Source organism: Pongo abelii, chromosome 9, assembly GCF_028885655.2.
Source record: "Pongo abelii isolate AG06213 chromosome 9, NHGRI_mPonAbe1-v2.0_pri, whole genome shotgun sequence".
Lineage (NCBI taxonomy): Eukaryota > Metazoa > Chordata > Mammalia > Primates > Hominidae > Pongo > Pongo abelii.
This window is the reverse complement of record NC_071994.2, coordinates 61,647,649-61,669,449: the sequence shown is the minus strand read 5'-3', so window position 1 is coordinate 61,669,449 and position 21,801 is coordinate 61,647,649. Positions and strand designations below refer to the sequence as shown.

At 45.6% G+C, this 21,801-nt stretch overlaps 1 protein-coding gene across 6 annotated transcripts in view; it reads left to right on the top strand.

Moving 5' to 3' along the window:
- LOC112135491 (uncharacterized) overlaps positions 1-21,801 on the top strand; it is a 55,190-nt gene that overhangs the window by 24,124 nt on the left and 9,265 nt on the right. For all 6 annotated transcript variants that reach the window (XR_008511214.2, XR_008511212.2, XR_008511213.2 and 3 more), the window contains one exon: positions 10,929-11,023. Coding sequence is in view for 3 of the 6 variants with exons in the window: in XM_054524630.2 (XP_054380605.1) it covers positions 10,929-11,023 (95 nt within the window). In the remaining 3 variants the exon portion in view is untranslated. The remainder of the gene's footprint in view (positions 1-10,928; positions 11,024-21,801) is intronic.

Sequence of the window (21,801 nt, the reverse complement as noted above, 5' to 3'; positions counted from 1 at the left end):
CTGGGGGGGAATAAGGAGGCTTCATGGACAAAGTGGCATTTAAGATGCATTCTGGAATATGGAGGTGGGGTAAGGCCATTTGAGGAAGAGTAGATTCTGTGAGCAAAGGCTCGGGGAGAGAAGGAGTGGATTGTGCTCAGGGTCAGCCTGAGGTCCTGTAAAATCCTGTGGTTTGGAGACAGAAGACCAGGTTCTGGTCCAAGCCTCCATCTGTTCATAAGGAAACTCAACTTCTGAGAAAAGAGTTATGTGTCCAAATTCACACGGCCAATTAAAGGCTTCTTATGAAGTTCCAGAGTGACAGCTTACCAACAAATGAAGCATCATTGGACAATACAAGAAGTGCTTTGGTTAATTACTAACTGTGAAAGAAGTTTTTGAGCTCAGAGGAGATAGAGTGCTGTAGGTGACAGAAGACGCCTTCCTGGAGAAGGCACAGAGAAAGTTTCTCAGAGAATAGGGTAGAAGAGCAGAATGAGGGACAAGGAACTTCTAACTGTGGAACCCAGGCACTGGGTCAGGCACAATATACATCCAATTGATAAAAAGGCTAATTGCAGTTACGATTTTTGGTGACCAATTATGTATTAGACATTTTATTTACATCATCTCTAAAATGTAAAATGATCCTGTCAGGTATGAAAAATTATTCCATTTTGCAAATTAGAAAACAGAAGGTCAAAAGAATTACCGAATCCACCCTGCTGTGAGGAATCACGGCCGAGAAATAAAAAGTGATCTGCTCCCTATACCACATTGATGCCAAGGTTGTTTCTGTCCATTTATTTTTTTACCTAACAATTACAAAATAATCACTATCCCACTTTACATATGAGAAAACAGGTTCAGAGTGGCTAAGTAATTTACCCAAGGCCACACAGCAAGGATGTGGCAGGTTCTAAGGGCAGAGCTGATGCTTTTTGCTGGATAACACATTCTTTACCATTGTGGTTTTGGATGGGTCCAAAGGGAATGGACAAAGTGAGAGTACAAAGGTGTGGAGGCTGGAACAAGCACATGAACCTGTAGAATGTTGAGGCCACCTGCCTCCTGTCCATCTGGATCTGTGTGAATCTGAAGGGCACAACATCTTGATCTTGGCTCCACCTTCTGTTCTCAGTTCAAAGACTTCTCAAGCCAGAGTATTCTTTACTATAGCTACATTGTGCTTTGGGTAATGAAAGGTTGAAATTTTGAAATTCTCTGGTTTTACTCTCTGCTCACTATATAGACAAACCTGGCTCCCTAATTTCTGGGCAAGTTATTTCTTCTGTTTGAGCCTCAGTTTCCTTCTCTGTTAAATGGGAGCATCAATCTTCACTTCAAGGATTGTGTGAGTAATAAATTACACAATGTTGATTAAGAGTTTATAACAGGCTGGGCGTGGTGGCTCATGCCTGTAATCCCAGCACTTTGGGAAGCCGAGGAGGGCAGATACTTGAGTTCAGGAGATCAAGACCAGCCTGGCTAGCATGGTGAAACCCCGTCTCTACTAAAAATACAAAAATTAGCTGGGTGTGGTGGCACACACCTCTAATCCCAGCTATTCAGGAGGCTGAAGCGAGAAAATTGCTTGAACCCAGGAGGCAGAGGTTACAGTCGCTGAGATTGCGCTACTGCGCACTCCAGCCTAGGTGACAGCGAAACTCTGTCTCAAAAAAAAAAAAGTTTAGAACAATGTCTGGCACACATTTGGCATTTCATACAGAGCTGTGGTAACAGTACTATTATCAGTAGACGGTGTATTGTTAATATGACCATTTTCATCTGCCCCAGCCACTCAGTCCTCAGCCCCCAGGATCCATCAGACCTGAACCAGCCAGCCAGTATCCCTGCTGTTCTCTCCCAGCTGATACGGGCTTTCAGCAAGACTCCTTTTTGCTATATGGCAGGAAGGACTGAGCTAGAAGAATAGGGGTGGTGTGGGGTATAACTGGGCAGGGCAGCCAGGAGATTTTAAAAATAACTCATGGAAGTGATGGGGAGTCCCAGGGTAGGGGACAGCACATAAAGCAGGCATTGCCCCATGGCTAACCAAGACTCCCTAGGGGAACCAATTTCTGAGAAGAAAATGAAGTCTCTCCTCTCCAGTCTCTCCTCATTCCTACCTCACCTTCCTTTGCCAACTCTGGGCTCCAGCTGGTCTGGGAGGCAGCTCACCTCTGCCTGGTCATTAAGAGTTCATTTGCTTAAATACCCATCATCATTACTGCCAATGGCTCCTCAGGGCACCATTGCATCTCAGGAACGGCAGCAGACATTCTCCTCTGACTGATGGCCCCACGCTCAGCCCTGCTACCTGCTAATGACTCCTGGGCTGACAGCCCAGTTTGGGGGCAGCAGGATGTGGAACACTGAAGGAGGTCTGTGTTTCTCCTGTGAGTTCCTCTGACCCTCATAGTCCTGGAAAAGACTTGGCCCTGAGAATGACAATGCCCCAAATCCTCAAGGAAGAGGGTACAGGAGGCATCCTCAGTGACCACCGTCTAAAATTTCACTTCCTGGGAGCTCGTCTCTGCTCATGTCACAGGGTATCTCTGTCTTCCTTTTGCTTGGAGGGTGTTTCTCCTGAGTATGTCAGGACATGAGATCCAAGAGTAAGGAGACTCCCCTGACTTGACTACCACATCATGCCAGCCTATTTAGAAAGACTCTCATCTCTGCATTTCCAGGCAGGTGGGATTGTGCCCACTTTACAGATGAGGAATCTGAGGCTCATGGAATTTGAGTGAGCTTCCCAAGATCACACAGCCAGGGTGTGGCAGTGTCATTTTCTAAATTCAGTTTGGTCCGAACCCAAAGGCCAGACTTCTTCCTCTGCCCCAGATGTTCAATGTGAGGCAAGCACGAGGATTCTGCAAAATTGATAAGCCAATAGGCATGGATAAATTGAGCAGCTGCCTACCTTACAGAAGCATTTTTTGTTAAACATGTTACTTAGTTATGAAGACATTTTGTGGTTTTGTTTGAGGGGAACACCACTAATTTTCCCCTTCCCTGACTCACTGACTCCTCCCCTTTTCTGCCTTATCTCATAGGATGCTGTTTCTGTTTATTCCGGGCACAGGAGACTGCTCTTAGTAACAACACTGTCTAACTTTTCAATATGCCAAGGGTTTTTTAAAGCTTGACATGTGTTAAGTCATTGAATCTTTACAATAAACCCATGTGGTGGGTCTTGTTCCTATAAGCATTCACAGATGAGGGAAATGAGAACAGAGAGGCTAAAAAACCTTGTTCAAGATCATCATAGCTAAGTTAGAATCCTTAAAGGGCGTGGTGAGAGGCATATCTCTTTAAGGGCATCATTCCTGTGCTCCTGTGCTCCTATCGTTGTCTGACCCTCTTTTTTTTTTTTTTTTTTGAGGCAGAGTCTCACTCTGTCACCAGGCTGGAGTGCAGTGGCACGATCTCAGCTCACTGCAACCTCTGCCTACACGGGTTCAAGTGATTCTCCTGCCTCAGCCTCCCGAGTAGCTGGGACTACAGGCGCCCACATCCAGCTAATTTTTGTTATTTTTTGTGTGTGTGTGTGTATTTTAGTAGAGACGGGATTTCACCATGTTGGCCAGGATGGTCTCAATCTCCTGACCTCGTGATCTGTCCACCTAGGCCTCCCAAAGTGCTGGGATTACAGGCGTGAGCCACCGTGCCCAACCATGGTCAGATCTTCTTAAATCACCTACAGTTTAAGCTATGATATCAGGAGTTGAGGAACAAATTGTTGTGGAGTGAAGCAAGTTTAGAAGGGCCTGAAGCCTGGACATGCTTTGTGGTGGAGTTGGGCATGGGGGCTGACCTGGTGCTGGCAGGAAGAGTACATCTTGCTTAACAGGAGAGAACAATGTCCAAGCCCCTTGTCAACAGCAGGAGATATCAGGGCAGGGACCAGGTTCTATAATAGGTCTGGAAGCTGCTAGAAAGCTCAGCCAGGAGCTGGAGGGTAGGCTTGAGGGAGGCATTGATTGTGGGACCAGAATCAGGAATGTATTCAGAAGAAGGGCCTTGGGCCCTAAGGATGAATTTCTGGTGTGGCTCTCAAACCAGGCAGAATGAATCACCCCCTCCTCTGGCTCCCTAGCATTCGACCACATCCCTGTTGTCACACTTACTTCTTTGTCTAAGTTGCAAAGCTAACCATGTAATTCCTCAGCTTAAAAAATTTTTAATGGCTCTGTAAGGCTACAGGATAAATCCCAAATACCTAAAAATAATTTCCAAGGACACCACCACAATGCAGTCCTGGATGACATCTTTGGCATCATCCATCACCTCCCCTTGTGAGCTTTGTTTCATCAGAACAACACAACTGTCAGTCCACATCACAACAGGTTTCCTCTCATCCTCTTCTATCATGTACCTGTGATTCTCTTTGCTGGGAAACTATCTCTACCTTCCTGGCCACAGCTACACCACATACATTTACACCTATGCCCTGTTGCCTGGAGAATTATTCATTTTTTGGCTCAGATATTGGTGCTGCAGGGAGCCCTTCTTAGCCAACCCCACCCCAATCCTAATGGCCAGGCCACGTTTCAATGCCCTTGCTGTATTTCCTCTTAGCAACCTGTATTTTCCTCCATCATGCACTTGCCCTCTGGACTGTGACGGCTTTTTGGTCTGTGATGGACCTTCGCTCTCACCCCTTGAGGGCAGGCACTCTGTAATTTTCATCATTGTACACCAGTGTCTGACACACAGTATGTGGTTAATCCACATTGCTGAATGATTGAGTGGCCTCCATGTTTTTGCCCTGAGACTGGTTCTTTTCCAGAGTGACTCGGACACTATATCTGGGTTATCAGTAGGACTCAACAGCCTCTCTCAAGATGGACGCAGAGCAGATGGAAGTAGAATCAGACTTGACTGAAAACAACCTAGAAAATCGTGCAGTGGGACCGGCACCTGTTCCCAGACTTCAGTGAAATAGTCAGTCAGGCCCGGGTCATGAGAATGGGAACCAGTGAGTGCTGGGCCCTGAGGTTAGTGTCAGGTTGCAGCCAGGATGGCCTTGCCAAGTCACTCTGTGTCCCCAATAATAGATACCTAAAGTACCACAAGGTGGTGACAGGACTGGTCCCTGAGGCTTGTTTGAAGCTGACCTCTAATTAGTGTCATGTGGAAAAGCTGGGACTATGGGAGCGGAGAAAAGGCAGTGTGTGCAATGAGTCCCCGTGCATGAGCAAGAGAGGGCAGTTGGAGAAAGGAGAGACTGAAATGTCCCCTCGCAGGCTGAGTTAGTGGGAGACTAAGAGCCCCTCTTCCTCTTGGCTTTCTAAGGCTGAGGCTGGACTGGAGGGACCCTCAGCAGGAGAGGTCCCCCGGAGAGGCCCAGTCCTAGGAGAGGTTCACATTACAGTGTGGCCCCAAAATGGGCAGGGACCTTGACTGAGGCAAATCCAAGGAGCTGACTCAGCTGAACAAAGGTCCAAGGTCAAGTTCTGGCTCACTTAGTTGGCCTGTGTGAACCTGATAAGTCACTTCCCATCTATGAACTTCAATTTCCTTCTCAACACAATGCAGAAGTTGAGCCTAAGGTCTGCAATTACCTAACCCACTTAGTCTAGCATCTAAAACCTAGCTGTGTATGTGCCTGCTTTATCCAGTTTAATCCACTCAACCTCAGTAAATGCTTATCTGCATAACATAACAGCATAGTCCCTGGAGTCAGATTAGTGGGGTCTGAACTCTGATCTTGCAACTTGCTAGATGCGGGACCTTGGAAAATATTCTTGACTTCTCCATGACTAGCTTTTTTCATCTCTAAAAAGGGAATAGCATTTGTATCCAATGGGAATAGCATTTGTCATCAGACTCTTAGGAGGATTACATGAGAGAGTGCAGGTAAAGCAGAGGCTGGCTCGTGATACAAGCTTGATAAACATTGGCTAATATTGTCAGTCAGGATCCTCCAGTTTTTGTCAACACACCCAATTGATTTTCACTCACTTTCATTTGCCCTTTTCTCCCCAATTCCTCTCTACTTCTATCCAAACCTAACCTATCCTTCAAAGGTGGTATATTAGTCAGACTTCTCCAGAGAAACAGAACCAATAGGATTAATTAATTAATTAATTCCTTATAAGAAGGTGACTCACATGTTTACAGGGCTGGCAAGTCCCAAGATCTGCAGGGTAAGTTAGGCAGGCTGAACACCCAGGAGAGTCAATGGTTTGGTTCTAGTCCAAAGGCCAGCAAACTTGAGACCCAGGAAGAGCTGATGTTTCACTTCAAGTCCTAATGCAGGAAAACGTCAGCGTCCCAGTTTGAGGGCAGTCAGGAGGGAGGAATTCTGTTACACCCAGAGGGTCGGCCTCTATGTTCTATTCAAGCCTTTGACTAACTGGATGGTGCCCAACCACATTAGGGAGGGCAATCAGCTTTCCTCAGTCAAATGTGATTCTCACCCAAAAACACCTTCACAGAAACATCCAGAATAATGTTTGACTAAACGTCTGGGCATGCTGTGGCCCAGTCAAGTTGACACATACAATTAACCATCACAGGTGGCTCAAGGACCCCTCCTCCTCCTGATAGACCCACTCACGTCTTCCATTGCCTGGGATCTTGAACTCTTCCTTTTCTGAACTACTAGAGGATTATTTCTGGTTGTCCTATTTTTTTTCTTTTTCTTTTTTTTTTTTTTTTTTTTTTTTGCCAATCACTTGCATTATGATCTTCATTATAAAAGAAGAACAATTAAGGCTGGGCATGGTGGCTCACGCCTGTAATCCCAGCACTTTTGGAGGCTGAGGCGGGGGGGGAGCACCTGAGGTCAGAAGTTTGAGACCAGCCTGGCCAACATGGCAAAACCCTGTCTCAACTAAAAATACAAAACTTAGCCGGGCATGGTGGCACACACCTATAGTCCTAGCTACTTGGGAGGCTGAGGCAGGAGAATCGCTTGAACCCAGGAGCAATGAGCCAAGATTGCACCACTGCACTCCAGCCTGGGTGACAGAGTAAGATTCTATCTCAAAAAAAAAAAACAAAAAAAACCAAAAAAAAACCAATTTATTCAACACCTACTGTGTACCAGCTACAGGGTGGTAGCAATTACTATTCCTATTTTTAAAGATGAGGAAACTGAGGCTTTGAGGGTTTAAGAAACTTACCTAAGGGACATTTTGTAACTGAGGGAACCAGGGTCCAAATCTAGATCTTCTTGACCCCAAACTCATGCTTTTTCCAATACACCAAGCTATCTCTCTCACTATTATTTAAGTAATCCACCAACAGGTGTTTTCCCTTTCTCATTGGATTGTAAGCTGCTAAAAGGAAGTAATTTATGCTTCTCTGGATCTTTCACTGAGTTTAACATGGTAACTAATGCTTGATAAAATGGAGACGTATCTGGTTGTGATTTTTTTAAAACAAAAGTATGGCTGTGGCAAAGGAACAAGGGTCATTTGAGCTTGAGGTAGGGAATTTTGAGGGAGTCTCAAGGTGTATTACTTTCATTTCTCAGTTACCATGCACCATGTCCTTGCATTTCATCTGGAGTGGGTGGGCCAGTCATCAGCCCTGCAATCCCCACCCTGCAGTCATTCTTTCACTTCTCCAGTTTCTATCTTCTCCAGCTTCTTAGTCCCCTGGATATTTTCTTTCAGGCTCATTCTTGTCCTCTATATGTGTCTCCATCTTTACCCCTTCCAGTGTCATCCTAGTTGGGGCAAGAAAGACTTAACCTGCACTTTCTCTGTACATCCCCAATCCAAATGCCTAGCTGCTCTGGTCTAGATTTGTCTCATCTCCTGGGTTCAGTTCATCATAGGTTTGGAAGCACTTTGTGTCTTCATAGTCCATTAAATGGCTTTGCCTTCTTATTTTAAGATCTTCTTTTTCTGCTAGTTCCTAGTTTGAGTGAGATTCTGTTACTGCAACTAAGAGATCCCTATCTGAAACATCTCAGTGACTCAAAAAGTATTCTAAATTCTACTTCAGTTCTAAGGTAACTTTCGAAAATAATGATGAGTAAGAATAAAGTTTCTTTATTTTCTTTATTAAAAGCAACACAAATGCTTTAAAGATTTTTTTTTTCAAATAAAATGGCCTCATTGTGTCCAAAGACATTGCAAATCACATTGCAAATAGGTCAGTGGGACTGGATGGATAAGCAAGGTGAACTCATTGATGATTCAGGGAGAGGGACAACAAGGTAACTGTGGAAGGGGGTGGCTTGCAGAAGGGAGAGATTACGTAGGGCTTTGTAATTAGTAAGTTTTACCTTTGTTTTTTATTGTGGGTTTTTAAAAAGATACCTATTTATTGTTTATTTTGAATAAGATAGAAAGTCATTAGGGCAGTCTGAGCAGCAGAGTGACGTGATCTGAGTATACTTTTAACAAAACCTGTCTGGCTTCTGTATGGGGAATTGACGGTGGGGGGGCAAGGCAGGAGCAGGGAATACTGCAGTAATCCAGGTGAGGGGTGGTGGCAGCCCGAGTGGTAGACATGGATGTAGGGAAAGTGAATGGACTTGGCAACGATGATAGCATCTAATGGATTAAACCATATCTGCTTTGTGAGGGCAGAAGAGTAAACTGTGATATCCTAAAGGCCTGTCCCAAACAAAAACCACTACAACTTTATAAATCCGGCAGCTCATAACAGGGGGTTTCACTGGAGGTTGAACTTAAGTATGTGTGTGTGAAAAGGGTTGACAATTTTCATGAGGACTCTAACCATCTTCTTGGGAAGAAAGGATTCAGAGCTAAGCCTCTGGATGTGGGAGATCATGGAAAGAGTACAGTGGATACATAAACATGAGGGTGGCCACTGCACCCAGAACCAGCCTGGCTATCTATCTGGTGGCAGGCTTGTGCCCTAGAGAAGTGGCTGAGTGAGTCAATGTAAAGAGGGGAGCCCAGGCTAGGGGAATGGGCTGAGCAGATCTTAGCGATTAGAAGGTCATCTTCCCTGGCCCCTTGAAGAACCTCTGTGGCTTGGACAGGGCCTGCTCTGGTATCCATGGCAGACCTTGGAGTGGGCTGCTAGGCCTCAAGACTTCCTGCTCACCAGGCAGTGAGAATGCAGCTCAGCCAGGAAGGAATGGTCAGCAGCAGAGAGCGGTGTCTGTTTGGATTGCTCACATGTCTGCCTGGACAACAGATCTCCAGGTTTACACTTCCCTTAATGTCGAAAGGCTAATGCAGATCATGAAACAAATCTCACTCTCTATCCTCCTGAGCACAGCATAATGGCAGAGCTGTCAGAGAAGACACTTGGCAGAATGTATCCTTCTACTTGGCATGATATAATTTGCACCACCTCTACAAACTTTTCCTAACTCTTTCCTAAAAATAGTGCTTCAATTAGAAAGTGACACAACTGCTGTTGGGGAAAGTGTGAACAGCCACAAAATGCTCCATAAAGGAAGGAACAGGTGAGACCCCAGTAGATCATCAAATGCCAAATGATATACTATAATGTATGGTAATTGGTTATTATTAAAATAGTCTATTGCTTATCACACAGTAGCTAAATGGCCTTTCAGTTGCTCTATAATTACCCAGTGATGGGTGATCTGTTTTCTTCTTTGGGAGCTGGGTACCAAGGATATCAGAGCAGCATCTGTCACAACACAGGAAGAGAGCACAGAGAGGGGAGGGTTTCTGCCAAGCTGTGGTTGCGCCAGGTTCTTTCAGAAATCCCCCATGGGGCCAAATGCTCTTAGGAGTTTTCACAGGGCCAGGGAGAAGAGAATGAGGCTCCGTCTCCGCAGGCCTTCCTCTGCCTTGTATCACTTCTTCCTGTCCTGGAAGCTACCTCTTTAGAAGTTTTCTAAAAGTTTTTGCTGCTGGTGGAGAAAAGACACATTTGTGTAGAGTGAGGCAGGGCTGGGAGATCCCATTCCCTGATTCTGCTCCTTCAGTGAAGCCATAGGGAAGCCTGGGCCTCACAGGACATTGCTAATGCTGAGGATCTGAGGCTAAGACATGAGATTCAGTGATCTCAGGGAGACCTAGATCAGATCCCTAGGGAGGTGGAGAGAGTAGCAGTATCTGAGATGAAGACTCAGCCCAGGAAATCATGAGGGAGAAGAAGGCAGGGCCAAAGGGATCCAAGAACTGGAAGGCACATAGCAATCCGTTGGGGGCTGACCTTCCATTCCTTAGATGGGGAAGAAGGACTTAGAGAGGGAGCGGCCCCTCCAGAGCCACATGCTGTGATGACAACCAGAGCTTGGGTGAGAGGTCTGGTCTTCCGAATTCATCCAGCAGGCCCCGAACTGGGTGCACTGCTGAGGCCATTTGTGCTGAGACTAGGAAAACAGGAAGACAGGGAAACGCAGGGCCCCAATTCCTCTTCTCCATCCCCTCACTGTGCTTCAACAGGCCTCACTCTGGCCCTGGGGCAAGATGAGAGGAGGGGGCAGTTTTATAGAAGGACGAGGTACTCCAAAGTCCAGCTGGTTACAGGATACAAAAGGAATACCTGTGACTTCTGGGCTGGTTTGTTTGCTCCTGAGTCGGTGACAGGAGCTACGGTTGGAGTGGAATCTGACCTTAGCAAAAGAGAAATACATGAATCAGGAGGGAATGTCTCAGGAAAAGCCTCTGTCACCTCTTACTTATGGTTCTTTTTTCATTTTTTTTTTTTTTTTTAAGAGAAAGGGTCTCGCTACTGCCCAGGCCAGAGTATAGTGACACAAAGATTGCTCACTACAGCCTCGAATTCCTGGGCTCAAATGATCCTCTCACCTCAGCCTCCCAAAGTGCTAGGATTACCAGCATGAGCTACCATACCCAATGACTGTCTTTTATGTCAATGGTATTAACAGTTATTTTTTTCAACCCAACTAAACCCAAAGCTTCGTACACTCTAGGATAGTTAATGAGTGTTTGCTGAATGAATTTATGAATGAATGGAAAGATATATGAATACTTAACATTGCAAACGATCCATTTCTATTTCCATTTTTTTAGAGCTTAAAGTTTTGGCTTGTGTTACTTCCTTGGGGAGATCTTGCTGGACCACATCAGGAAGAGGAGGGGTGTGTCCCCACAGCACTGTGTACACGGTACGTTGCCATAGTGTGTTGTAAGTATCTATTGGGGGGTCTCTCTACCCCACTACACAGTTTTTTTAACCATTGTATCCCCACTAGTTAGCACAGGCCTGTCATAGAGATGTTCAGAAATGTTCATGGAATGATTGAGTATTCAAACACACACACACACACACTCACACATCTGTTCTAAATTATGGAAACAGAGATAGAGGATTTTTTTTTGTCTGCAAAGCTTTTATTTTCTGTTTCAACCAGATCTCAATTTTTTTGGAGAAATTAATTTTCCCCTGTTATTTGCAATCTTGGTTGAATGGTAAATCCAGATACCTGCTCTCCCACCGCAGAAGTCAAAGGGGTCACTGAGGGCTTATCTGCCAGAACCAGGGGCCAGCTGGTGCTCTCTCTCAGGAGTCTGATTTCTGAGCAAATAATACAAAGATGAATAATACAAAGAGGTGGTCAGAGTTCATTTATTCCCACAGCTCCATGATCTGACTACTCCTGCTATAAAAATATACCTGTAGCTCCTCATTCTGCATTATTTGGTTCCAGCCCACTTCCAAGCCTGGTTCTCCCACTTTTCCAATGATTCATTAAGCTCCTGTTATCCTTCCAATAAATTCCCTTATACTTACATCAGCCAGAGTTAATTTTGCTACTCACAATGAAAAACTTCTTACTGACACAGTCACAAATTAATTTCTGAGCATGAATACACGCTCGGCTGAAGGCCTGGCCCTTCTGTGGAATAAATGAATTATGTCTAGTAGATCCTCACTTATGGCTGCCCCTCAGAAATGTTCACTGAAAATACTTATTTTTCACAAATATCATACAGGCTCAAGGGTTTGAAAGCAAATCCAGATTTCTCTCTTGGCATCTCCCAGATTAGGAGGAATGAAATATAAGTTCTGCAACTTGCCAGAGACATTTGAGTGGACATTTCAACTCTGGGGTGCCTAGGCCCTGCCAACTTAGATGGCCTCTTCTGCCTTTGCTAAGGGAAGGATGCCAGGCTGCTCAAACAGACCTGCCTGTGATCAGCACCTCTTCCCCAGCATGGGCCTTGGTGACAGGGAAAGTAGTGAGTGAGGAGGTGCTCACACCCAGGAAAAGAAAAGGAACCTGAGCATAGAAATTTTCCTTAAGCCAGACCCACTTAATTTTCCAGCCAAGCACTAACAATAAAGGAGCTTAGAAACATATCTCTTCCAAGAGAGAATCTGTCCTGGCCTCCACTGTGGGTGTGGTATGGTGGCTGTTATCAGCACTAATGGAATATCTAGGGAAACACATTTCTTTGTTTGTTTTTTAAAATATTAAATATGTTAGACAGAAGCATCCCATCCTTTCTGTGAAAAAGACGAGACCCAAATCAGATGAGTGTAGAGACAACATTGCTGAAGGGGCCAGCATGGTCTTTGTATGACACGCTGTAACCCACAGGGCTGATGCTTAGATTTGGGTTTCAAGTGCTGGATGATCACCAGGGCTCTGGGTGGAGGTTGGCTCTCAGTGCCCCCTCAAAGGCATTACTGGAAGCCAATTGTTCAGGGAAAAGCAAGTTAGCTTGGAACAGTGGAAGGAAATTATCTCATCTGCTATACCACAACCCTATGGAGTAATAACAATGGTTATCCCACTCTGTGCCATAAAATCTCTATGTCAGCTCATTAAATATAACAGTCTGCAAGACATGTATTCTTATACTCATTCAACAGAAGTAGAAGCCAAGGTCCAGAGAGCTTAAGTGATTTGCCCAAAGTCATAACTGGTTAGTAGGGTAGCTTAAATTTGAGGATTTCTTCTCTGAGTCCAAATCCTGTGCTCTTTAAGACCTGCTGATTCCCTGTGCTTTTGTAATTTTGGGGAAATTGTTTTTGTTTCTGGACCTCCATGGCCTCCTCAGTACAATGGAGAGATTGGTTCAGTCATCTCTGATATCCCTCTCCACTAAAGTTACATCTATTTGGGACCGAAGATCCAGGACCACTGTACCCATGAAATACAAAGCAATCACCTCTGATTTGACTCAGGCACCACAGGAAAAGCCAGCCTTTGACTTACAAATGGACAAAAGGGGGTCTGTCTGTACTCCTCCAAGAAGTAGAAAGGCACACAGATACTAGTCCAAAAGGCCCAGCAGTCTCTGATAGGTATTGCCACAAGGGATTTATGGGAGAAAGAAGATTAATTCTGGGAAGGTTGCATGAGGGATAGAAATGAAATGTAGAATTTTAGCTGGCTCTTAAATGATGGGTAGAAATTAGAAAAGGAAATCAAATTTAGCATTTTAGGCATTGATAATAATAACTAAAATTGAACAAACAATCATCTAAGACTTTTCAATATGTTAATAACATTTAATTATCACAGCAGTCCTCTAAAAGACATAATACTATTGGCCGGGCGCAGTGGCTCACGCCTGTAATCCCAGCACTTTGGGAGGCTGAGGCAGGCAGATCACGAGGTCAGGAGATCAAGACCATCCTGGCTAACATGGTGAAACTCCGTCTCTACTAAAAATAAAAAAAATTAGCCGGGCATGGTGGCACGCGCCTGTAGTCCCAGCTATCAGGAGGCTGAGGCAGGAGAATCGCTTGAACACAGGAGGTGGAGGTTGCAATGAGCTGACATGGCACCACTGCACTCCAGCCTGGGTGACAGAGTGAGACTCCATCTCAAAAAAAAAAAAAAAAAAGATATAATACTATTATTTCCATTTTACAGATGGAGAAACTAAGTCTTTGAAATCTTGAGAAACTTGCTCACAGTATATATAGATGTTAAGTGGCAAGTTTGGTGAATGAATCCACAATGATGTTCCAAGCTTATGCTCAATATTTGAATGATACAGGGGACAAGTGAAGAGGAGGGAGGCAGGTCATATACCCCAGGCTGTAAAGGAGGGGAGTGGAATCAAGGAAGATGCAGCAGAAAAGAAGACTTTGAAGGCACTTAAAAGAAGACTTTGAAGGATCTTAGGGAGCTTGGATGGTGGAACCATGAGAAGAGCACAGAGAAGTTGATGAGGATAATTCCGCCCCTTCTCCATATTCTAGAGCTGACAACTCCAGCTTGTGTCAGGGTAATCAAAAGAAGAGACAATTTATTGCAGCTCCTACCATGTGCCAAGCAGGCACCTACCTAATACCCTAGGGGCATTAACTCTTTTAACCCTTGCAACAGCCCTGTGAAGTAGCTACAGTTACAAGCCCCAGTTTAGAGGAAGAAACTGAGGAACATAAAGGGTAAGTAGTTTACCCAAGGTCTTCAAGCCAATTGAGCATGTATCCAGCTCCAGGGTTAGTGGCATGAGCACGCTATAAACTTCCTGGGCAGGCTGAGGAAGTGAAAGGGACATGATCTTGGGTCCAAATTCAAGCTTCATTACTTCCTCCATGGGGGTCCTCTTTGAGTCTCAATTTCCTTATCTGCAAAGCAGGGATGATACCATCTGTCAAGGGTTTATGTGAGGATTACGTGAGATGACTAAAGGAAACCCCAATCACGGCGGATTTGAGGTAAAAGGCCTCCCAGCCTTCAATTCCTTCCTCTTACTCCCCAGATGGTCTCCTCCCTGCGGAATCTTTGGATTTCAAGTCTCCTTTCCTGGAAAGGAAACACCTTTCTTTCTGGGACTGTTGATACAGAGCTATGTGAGGCATTCCAACCTAAATTTCTCTTTCCCAAACAGGCCTGATTGACATTTTCTTTCCCCACTCAGCTCAAAGACACTCAGAGCATTGAGCAAACATCTGGGATTTTTGCATGTTGCCATGTCTTTTAAAGAACATCCCTAAAATGTACTGGAGACTCCAAGGCTTAAAATAGGTCCCTGCAAATTCACCCATGCCTATAATTGAATAGCAGTTGGAGAGAAAAATAGCTTCAATAATGTTGCATTTTAAAATTATGGTACATATTAATTGCGCCTGAGTCTCCATTTTCATTTAAGAAAGTGGTCTCCTCATAAGTACAGTGTGAAAGATACAAAAAAGAAAACCAAAAATAAGTCAGTTTTTTTTTTTCCCCAAACCACTAAAGTGCAAGGCACAGTCTGTTTCCAGGCAGAGTGTCTGAGGGAGGGACACTTTCCCCCCTTTTGCCTAGGGAGACGAAGAGCTGTTACTGCAATTATTTTTATTTTGTGTAGAACTGAGACACAGAGAAAAAAAAAAAGACCCTTCCAAGACCATAAATATAGCCAATTGTGCAATGAGACTCTCCAGCCCACTGATTTTAATTGTTCCAGTTCAGGTATCTCCTGTTTTACAGATGAGGAAATTGAGGCTGAGGAAAGGAGTCACCCAGGATCCTCCTAACCATATAAACTTGAGTTTGAGTTTGGGGGAATTAAGGTGCCATGGGCTTGAAACTCTGCCTGTTGACCAAGGTCACTCTGGAAAATGGCCACAGGCTATCCTGAAGGCCACCTGTAGTCACCATCTGTTGCTAGTACTTAGGACTTCCCATTTCTCCTGCTTGTCTACAGTATGTTCACAGATATCTGGCTGACTGTCAAGTCCATGGTTAGACATATGGGTAGCAGATGTGCACAGCATTGCACCCAGCTGTGCTTTTGCCAGCTGCAAGATACTGTATGCCAATTTCTTACCCATCAGACATCTGGAGAACAGGGCCCACATGAGAAGAAGCTCCTAGACATGGTGTCCCTCTGGGTGAGAGTCATAATGCCTTCAACACTCATCATGAATCTAAGAAAAAGCTTGAGACAGAATTCTGGCCAACACATTCGGGAAATAATTATTGAGTGCTAACTCTGTGAGAGGCACCATCCTAGATGCTAGAGAACTGGTGGAAACAAGACAGAAGAAAGGACTTCGCTATGGAGGAAGGGGGAAACTGTGATTCCCAAAGCAGTCAGGATGATCCTTTAGGAAACTCAATAGAGTCATGGAATTGCTCACTCAAAAGCCACAGTCCCTACCATGGCTTTACATGAACTGCCTTCCTCTTCCTTTTTAACCTCAACTCCTAACACTTTTCCTCTTGCCCTACCCACTCCAGCCACACTGGCCATTTTGCATTCCTAGAACACACTAAGCATGTTTCTACCTCAGGGCCTTTGCACTTACTATTTTTCTTTACTGTTGGGCATACTACAGGGATTCATAGTTCTTGGTTCCCTTTCTTTTCCTATTGTTCCCTTCCCCTCCTATCCCCACCAAATATTTTAAAAATTCAGAAGCTAGTCATCACAGGCGGTTAAAGAAGAAACCAAGTTCTTCTACAGATTGTCCTGGAATGCCCCACCAGCATCAATGACTAGGTCCTCTTCCCTGGCCCTGAAGGAGTGGGCCACTTTCCAGACACATCCCAGGCAGCAGGCCTGCTCCGTGACACTGTCAAGAAGTGAGGAACCTCAGGAAAAGTCACAGACATAAACAAGATAAAGCCTGTGACCTTCTAGGACACTTTGGCCTGTGGACTACAGAACTGTCAATGGCCCAGCCCTTGCTCTGATAAGGGAGGGCAGAAACATTCCAGGAGATGCATTTGTCTCAAACCCTCAAAGGCTGAGCATCCCTGAGAATCTGGCAGAGAGAGAGAGGACGGGGGAGGCTGGTGGGAGGATCTCTCCAGGGCGTGGAGCCAGCCCCACTGCCTTTGCTATCCCTTCAGCCCAGATATGGGGCAAGAAATTCAGGCCAACTCAGCAAACATGTAACTGGCAGCTCCTTCCTGCCTGGCACTGCTAGGGGCAGAGTGCTGGAGGAGATGGGAGGGCAAGTATCCCAGGTTGCAGGGGCTCAGAAAGGTGCAGGGAGATGTGGATATCAATTGCCTGCATGGAAAATGAGAGGGGACAAAGGACAGGCTTTAGTGCTCTGAGGAAGGAGGCAGTCATTCTGTCTGAGGTTGTGGGAGTCTAGGAATATTTATTTCCTAGAGAATGAGGCCCCTAAGTAGGCCGTAAAGTTAGCCATGACTGTGACAGGTGGAGGGATCAGAGGAGAGCATTCCTGGCACAGATTGGTGTGTTCAAAAGCATAGAAGAAGACAATTGCAGATGTGTTTAGTTCATGCAAGGCCCCTGGAAGGTTGCAATGGAAGATGAAGCTAGAAAGATCAGGGCTGCAGTAGGAGGGGCCTTGACTCCCTGGGAAAGGGTGTGAAACTATCCCATAGGAATAGGAGCCAGGGCTGCCTCTCCAGTAGGGCAGAAACAGTACCAGCTGGGCTTCACATGGAGGAAGGAGGGGTGGAAGGGGAGCAGACAGGGCCAGTGGAGGGGATGTAATATTCCAAGTAAGAAGTGGTGAGGCCTGAATTCCAGTAGCAGCCATGGGATTTCTGGAAAAAGTTGCAGATTGTTTTCTTGCTCCTCTTTTAAGACAGTTATTAGCAGCTGTGGGGCCACCTGAGTGTGTACTGAGCACTTGGGAAACAGGTCCTGATCCAGAAAGGGTGTCCAGGTACAAGTCTACATCCCATACCTTGTCAGGCAGAAGTTAGTAGGAGACCCTGCAGCCCAGCCAGATAAAGGCCTGGCTTCCAGAATGCCCTGGAACTGCCTGGGTGATCCTTTTAAAACATGAATATAAACATGTCCTCATCCTCCTTAAAACCCTTCGCTGTTTCCACGTCACTCTCAGAATGAAGTCCAAGCTCTTTGGCTTGGTGTTTAAAGCTTCGTCAAGCCTGTGCTTATACCTCTGTCATCCCATCTCTATAGTGTAGGGCAGGGGTCCAAAAACTTGTCTGCACGTTCAAATTCACCTGGAGATCTTTTAGAATGTCTAAAGCACAGCCCAGCACCCAGACCAATTAAACCACCATTTCTGGGATGGAACCTAGTTGCTCAGGTGACCCCAGAGAAGCTAGAAACCCAGGTATAGGGCCTACATCCTAAGCTCCAGTCATACCAGATGTATTAGCTAGCTGTTTCCATCACAGACCACTTCAAATTCTTGGTGGCTTACAAAAAATATAGATTATCATGCTCACAGAAATGCAGATCAACTGTGATTTGGCAGGTAAATGCTGGTGGCAGCTCTGCTTCACGCTTCAGGCTCAGCTGGGTTTGACTCTAGGCTGACTCTAGACATTGCATTCTAGACATTGCATTGAGGGAATTCTACAGATCTCTCATATTTCTGGGAGCTACATCTTTCCCTGCAGCAAATTTTCAAGGTATTGATAGAAGTGCAAGTGCCCCTTAAGATCTTAGATTTTAGCTGGCAACCCGTCACTTAACTCACATCCCATTGGTCAAAACGAGTCCCATGGTCAAGGCCAACAATGATGGGGCAGGAAAACAGACTCTGCTCACTCTCCTGTTCTGCAAGTCACATGGCAGGAAGGAGTGAGGAACTAGAATAATCCACTCCATCTCACAAGTAATCTTGTGACCTTGAATGGGTCGCGTCTATGAACCCCAGTTTCGTTACCTGGAGAATGAGATCGTTGCCCTGGATGCCCACATACATGACCTCCCCTCCCAGCTCTTCTCATCCACAAAGACCTTTGCACATGAATGCACAGCCACCCACTTGTGCCCATACTACACATTTAAATCATGACTATTATTTTGAAATACTTGTTGATTTTCAAAATGCTTCACATACTCACATAGGCCATATACTCATCTGCAGATACACATCCTTGCATTCTCAGTCCTACACATACATATATACTTACTTTTCAAACACACGCTTTTACGTGCACATGTTCCCACATTTATACAAATGCACACAGAGGTACCTATGTGCCTCTGTGCACTAGCTCAGCCATACTCACACATGCCACATGGATTCTCAGACATGTTTAGTTACAAACAGTCTCCCCCACCCTGCTCACCCTCACACACTGGCTCACTCACACATATATTCTATACCTCTCCACACAGCTGTTTAATCAGAATCAGGGCCTGCTGATGAGGCTGTTGTCTGGCGCTCAGGGAGCTGCTTTAACTCTTTGCTGCCCCCATAAAGGCTGGCTGTACTGTGTGCCCTCCATCTGCAGACCCCGGGGAACAAAAGGGCCACAGAGGAGTCAGGCAGAGATGCTTAATCTGCAGGACTGGAGCTTATCTGGTGCCACAGGGCCAGGGAGAGGGTGCAGAAGACACAGGCACAGCACTCTGGACCCTCTGAATTCACTCTGTGCTTTCTCCTCCTGGCTGCATCTCCCTCCTCATGTCCCAGGTATCTTCAGTAGGATAACCAAAAAAAAAAGAGTCATCCAAACCAAGACAGTGTTGAGAGCAAAAGGGACACTAACAACAATTACACTGAATTACCTGAGATCGTCACAGGCAAGCAGCAATGCCTAGTCCCTACTCATGAGAGAACAGATATTGTGGACTTGCCTTGAGCTCCTGTTTCAGCCCAACTCAAGGACAGTCCCGGTTGAAAGGAACTTTCAGGTTGAATCGCCTCATTTTGCAGTTGAAGGCCCAGAGAGAAGCTGGGACTTGCCTGAGGTCACACAACAAGTTAGTAACAAAACAGTGTACAGAACAAAGTTTTTCAGTCTTCCAGGCCAGAGTTCTCCCTGGTCTTAGGTGCAGCTCCTGGGAAGCTGGCCGAGACTGTGGGATTAGCATGCAAGGGTTCACTGAGGAGTACTTGAGGAAAGAAAGCAGGACAGAGCAGAGGGACAGAGGCCTCAGCAGAGGTCATGGGGAGCTCTGGAGCTGAGAGAGTTCTTCAAGGTTGTCCCAAATGAATCTATGGGCCGAGGCTTTGTGCCTCCAGCGAGAGGATGTGATGTGGGGTGGGGCAGTACCCTGCAGCTGAGAGCAACCCCCATGGAGGGATGCAACAGCCTGTCAACTAAGGGAGACAGTGCCTTGGTCCTCCAGGGGAGATGGGCAGCACACCATGGCATCCACCACATCCTGCTGTTAGCTTGTGTTAAACAAGCTACCTGCAGCCCCAGCCCCCCGGAGGCCTGCGTGTACCTGGGCAGCAGTTGTATTGGCATTCATTTCACTGGCTCCACAGGGGGTCGTGGAAAGAAATCGCTGGGGAGGAGGCCACCTGGCTGAGGCTGCTCCTGAGACTGACCAGTGTGTTCCTTGTGGAGCCCCAGCTTCCTGCCAGCCCCAGCACGACCATCTCTGCAGCTTTGCAGCTGCATTCTTCACACCCATCAGAAGTCACTGTTACTTACTTTATTTTTCCACTTCTTCGATCCTTCTACATGTGGTCCAAGGGAGTTTCCTGTCTAACTCAGCCAGGGAACAGGGGCAGCTAGCAGAGAGCCAAAAGGGGGCACCTGGGCATGAGTTAAGAGGGCATCTGTGGCAAGCCCATTACACAGCTAAAGAGAACAATCTCAATGAGAAGTCTCAGGCTTCTCTATGAAGAAGGGACACATTTCCTATGGGCTGTGGAGTCCAGCAATCCTGACTTCCATTCTTAGCTCTGCTGCCTACCTACAGAGGCACTTTACACACACTTCCAGGCGTGAAAAAAAAATTTCAGCAAATTAAATTTAACAAAGTTTAGTTGAGCCAAGAACTATTCGCAAATCGAGCCCCCTCAGAACCAGGAAACGGAAGTGAGGCACAGCAACAGCTTCACTGGTTACAGCTCAGCGTTGGCCGTATTTGGATGTGGTGTGATGAATTGACTGCCCGTGATTGGCTGAACCTCAGCGTCTGTTATTGGCTGAGACACAGCTACTTGTCACAAAAAATACATACTCCTAAATTAGGCTTTCATTCTGTTTACATACTAAGTTAGGTGCAGTTTGTTATGTAACTACTCAAGGTACGGAGGCATCTTCAGGCCAAGTTTAGTTAAATTTAACACAAGCTACTTAGAACTTAGGGATGGCTCTCTATATACAATAGAGCATTGTGAGAATGTAATGAGGTAACCTGGGAATAGGAAAGGGATCTGCAAAGTGCCAGCACTCTGCTAAGCACACAGCACCCACAGCCTCCCTTATCCCTATCACAAGCCTGTAAAGTGAGTACCCAGGATCCCATTTTACAGATAAACAAGCTTGCCCCAGGGCCCAGATCCAAGCTCAACCTGACATTGTATGATTGGTTACCAGCATTCTCTGCAGATTAGTCTTGACAAGGGCCAGTTTCTTACTCCAGTAAAGCAGGAATTAAAAAGAAAATAAAAAAAGAAAACACTGGAGCAGTGCTTGACATTTCACTATGTTTCCATCATATTGGGTGCAGGCATCAAGAAGAGCAAAAATCCTCCTCCTTAAAAAGCCAAGAATTTCAGTGCCAAAAAAATGACTGTGGAGTTTTTCCATAAACACACACACACACACACACCGTGTTAGAGTTTTTTCCTGAGGATCCTGCAGAATTGCTTTTCACAAAAGAGGGCTAACAGCACAGGGCTCTTCTGGAGAGCAGATTAAATGAATTGTCCAGTTTTGGGTGGAGGGCTGTCCAACTTTCCCAATCATCAGTGGAATGCTGGCTGGGTTGATGTAGGGGTTACTTGGGGGTTATTGACAACTCATCAAATGAGTCTAGCAAACTCGTTTGTGCCAGGCTCCAACTAGGGAGCTCACAGTCTCCTGGGGAAAATGGACATAAAAACAGGAAATTACAATATGTAAGTAATATTATAACAAGAAGTAATAGAATCAAATACAAAGTCCTCAGGTAACTTGGAGGTGGTGTCAGCTCTGCCGTGGAGGCTCAAGGAAGATTTGCTGAAAAAAGTATCACAAATCCAGGTTTTGAAGGATGAACAGGAGTTTTTAGGAGCTACCACCTACTTTTAATGATTTCTTTTTCTATTTAGAGAGTGGAGAAAAGAAAGAAGAGGAAGGGTGCTTAT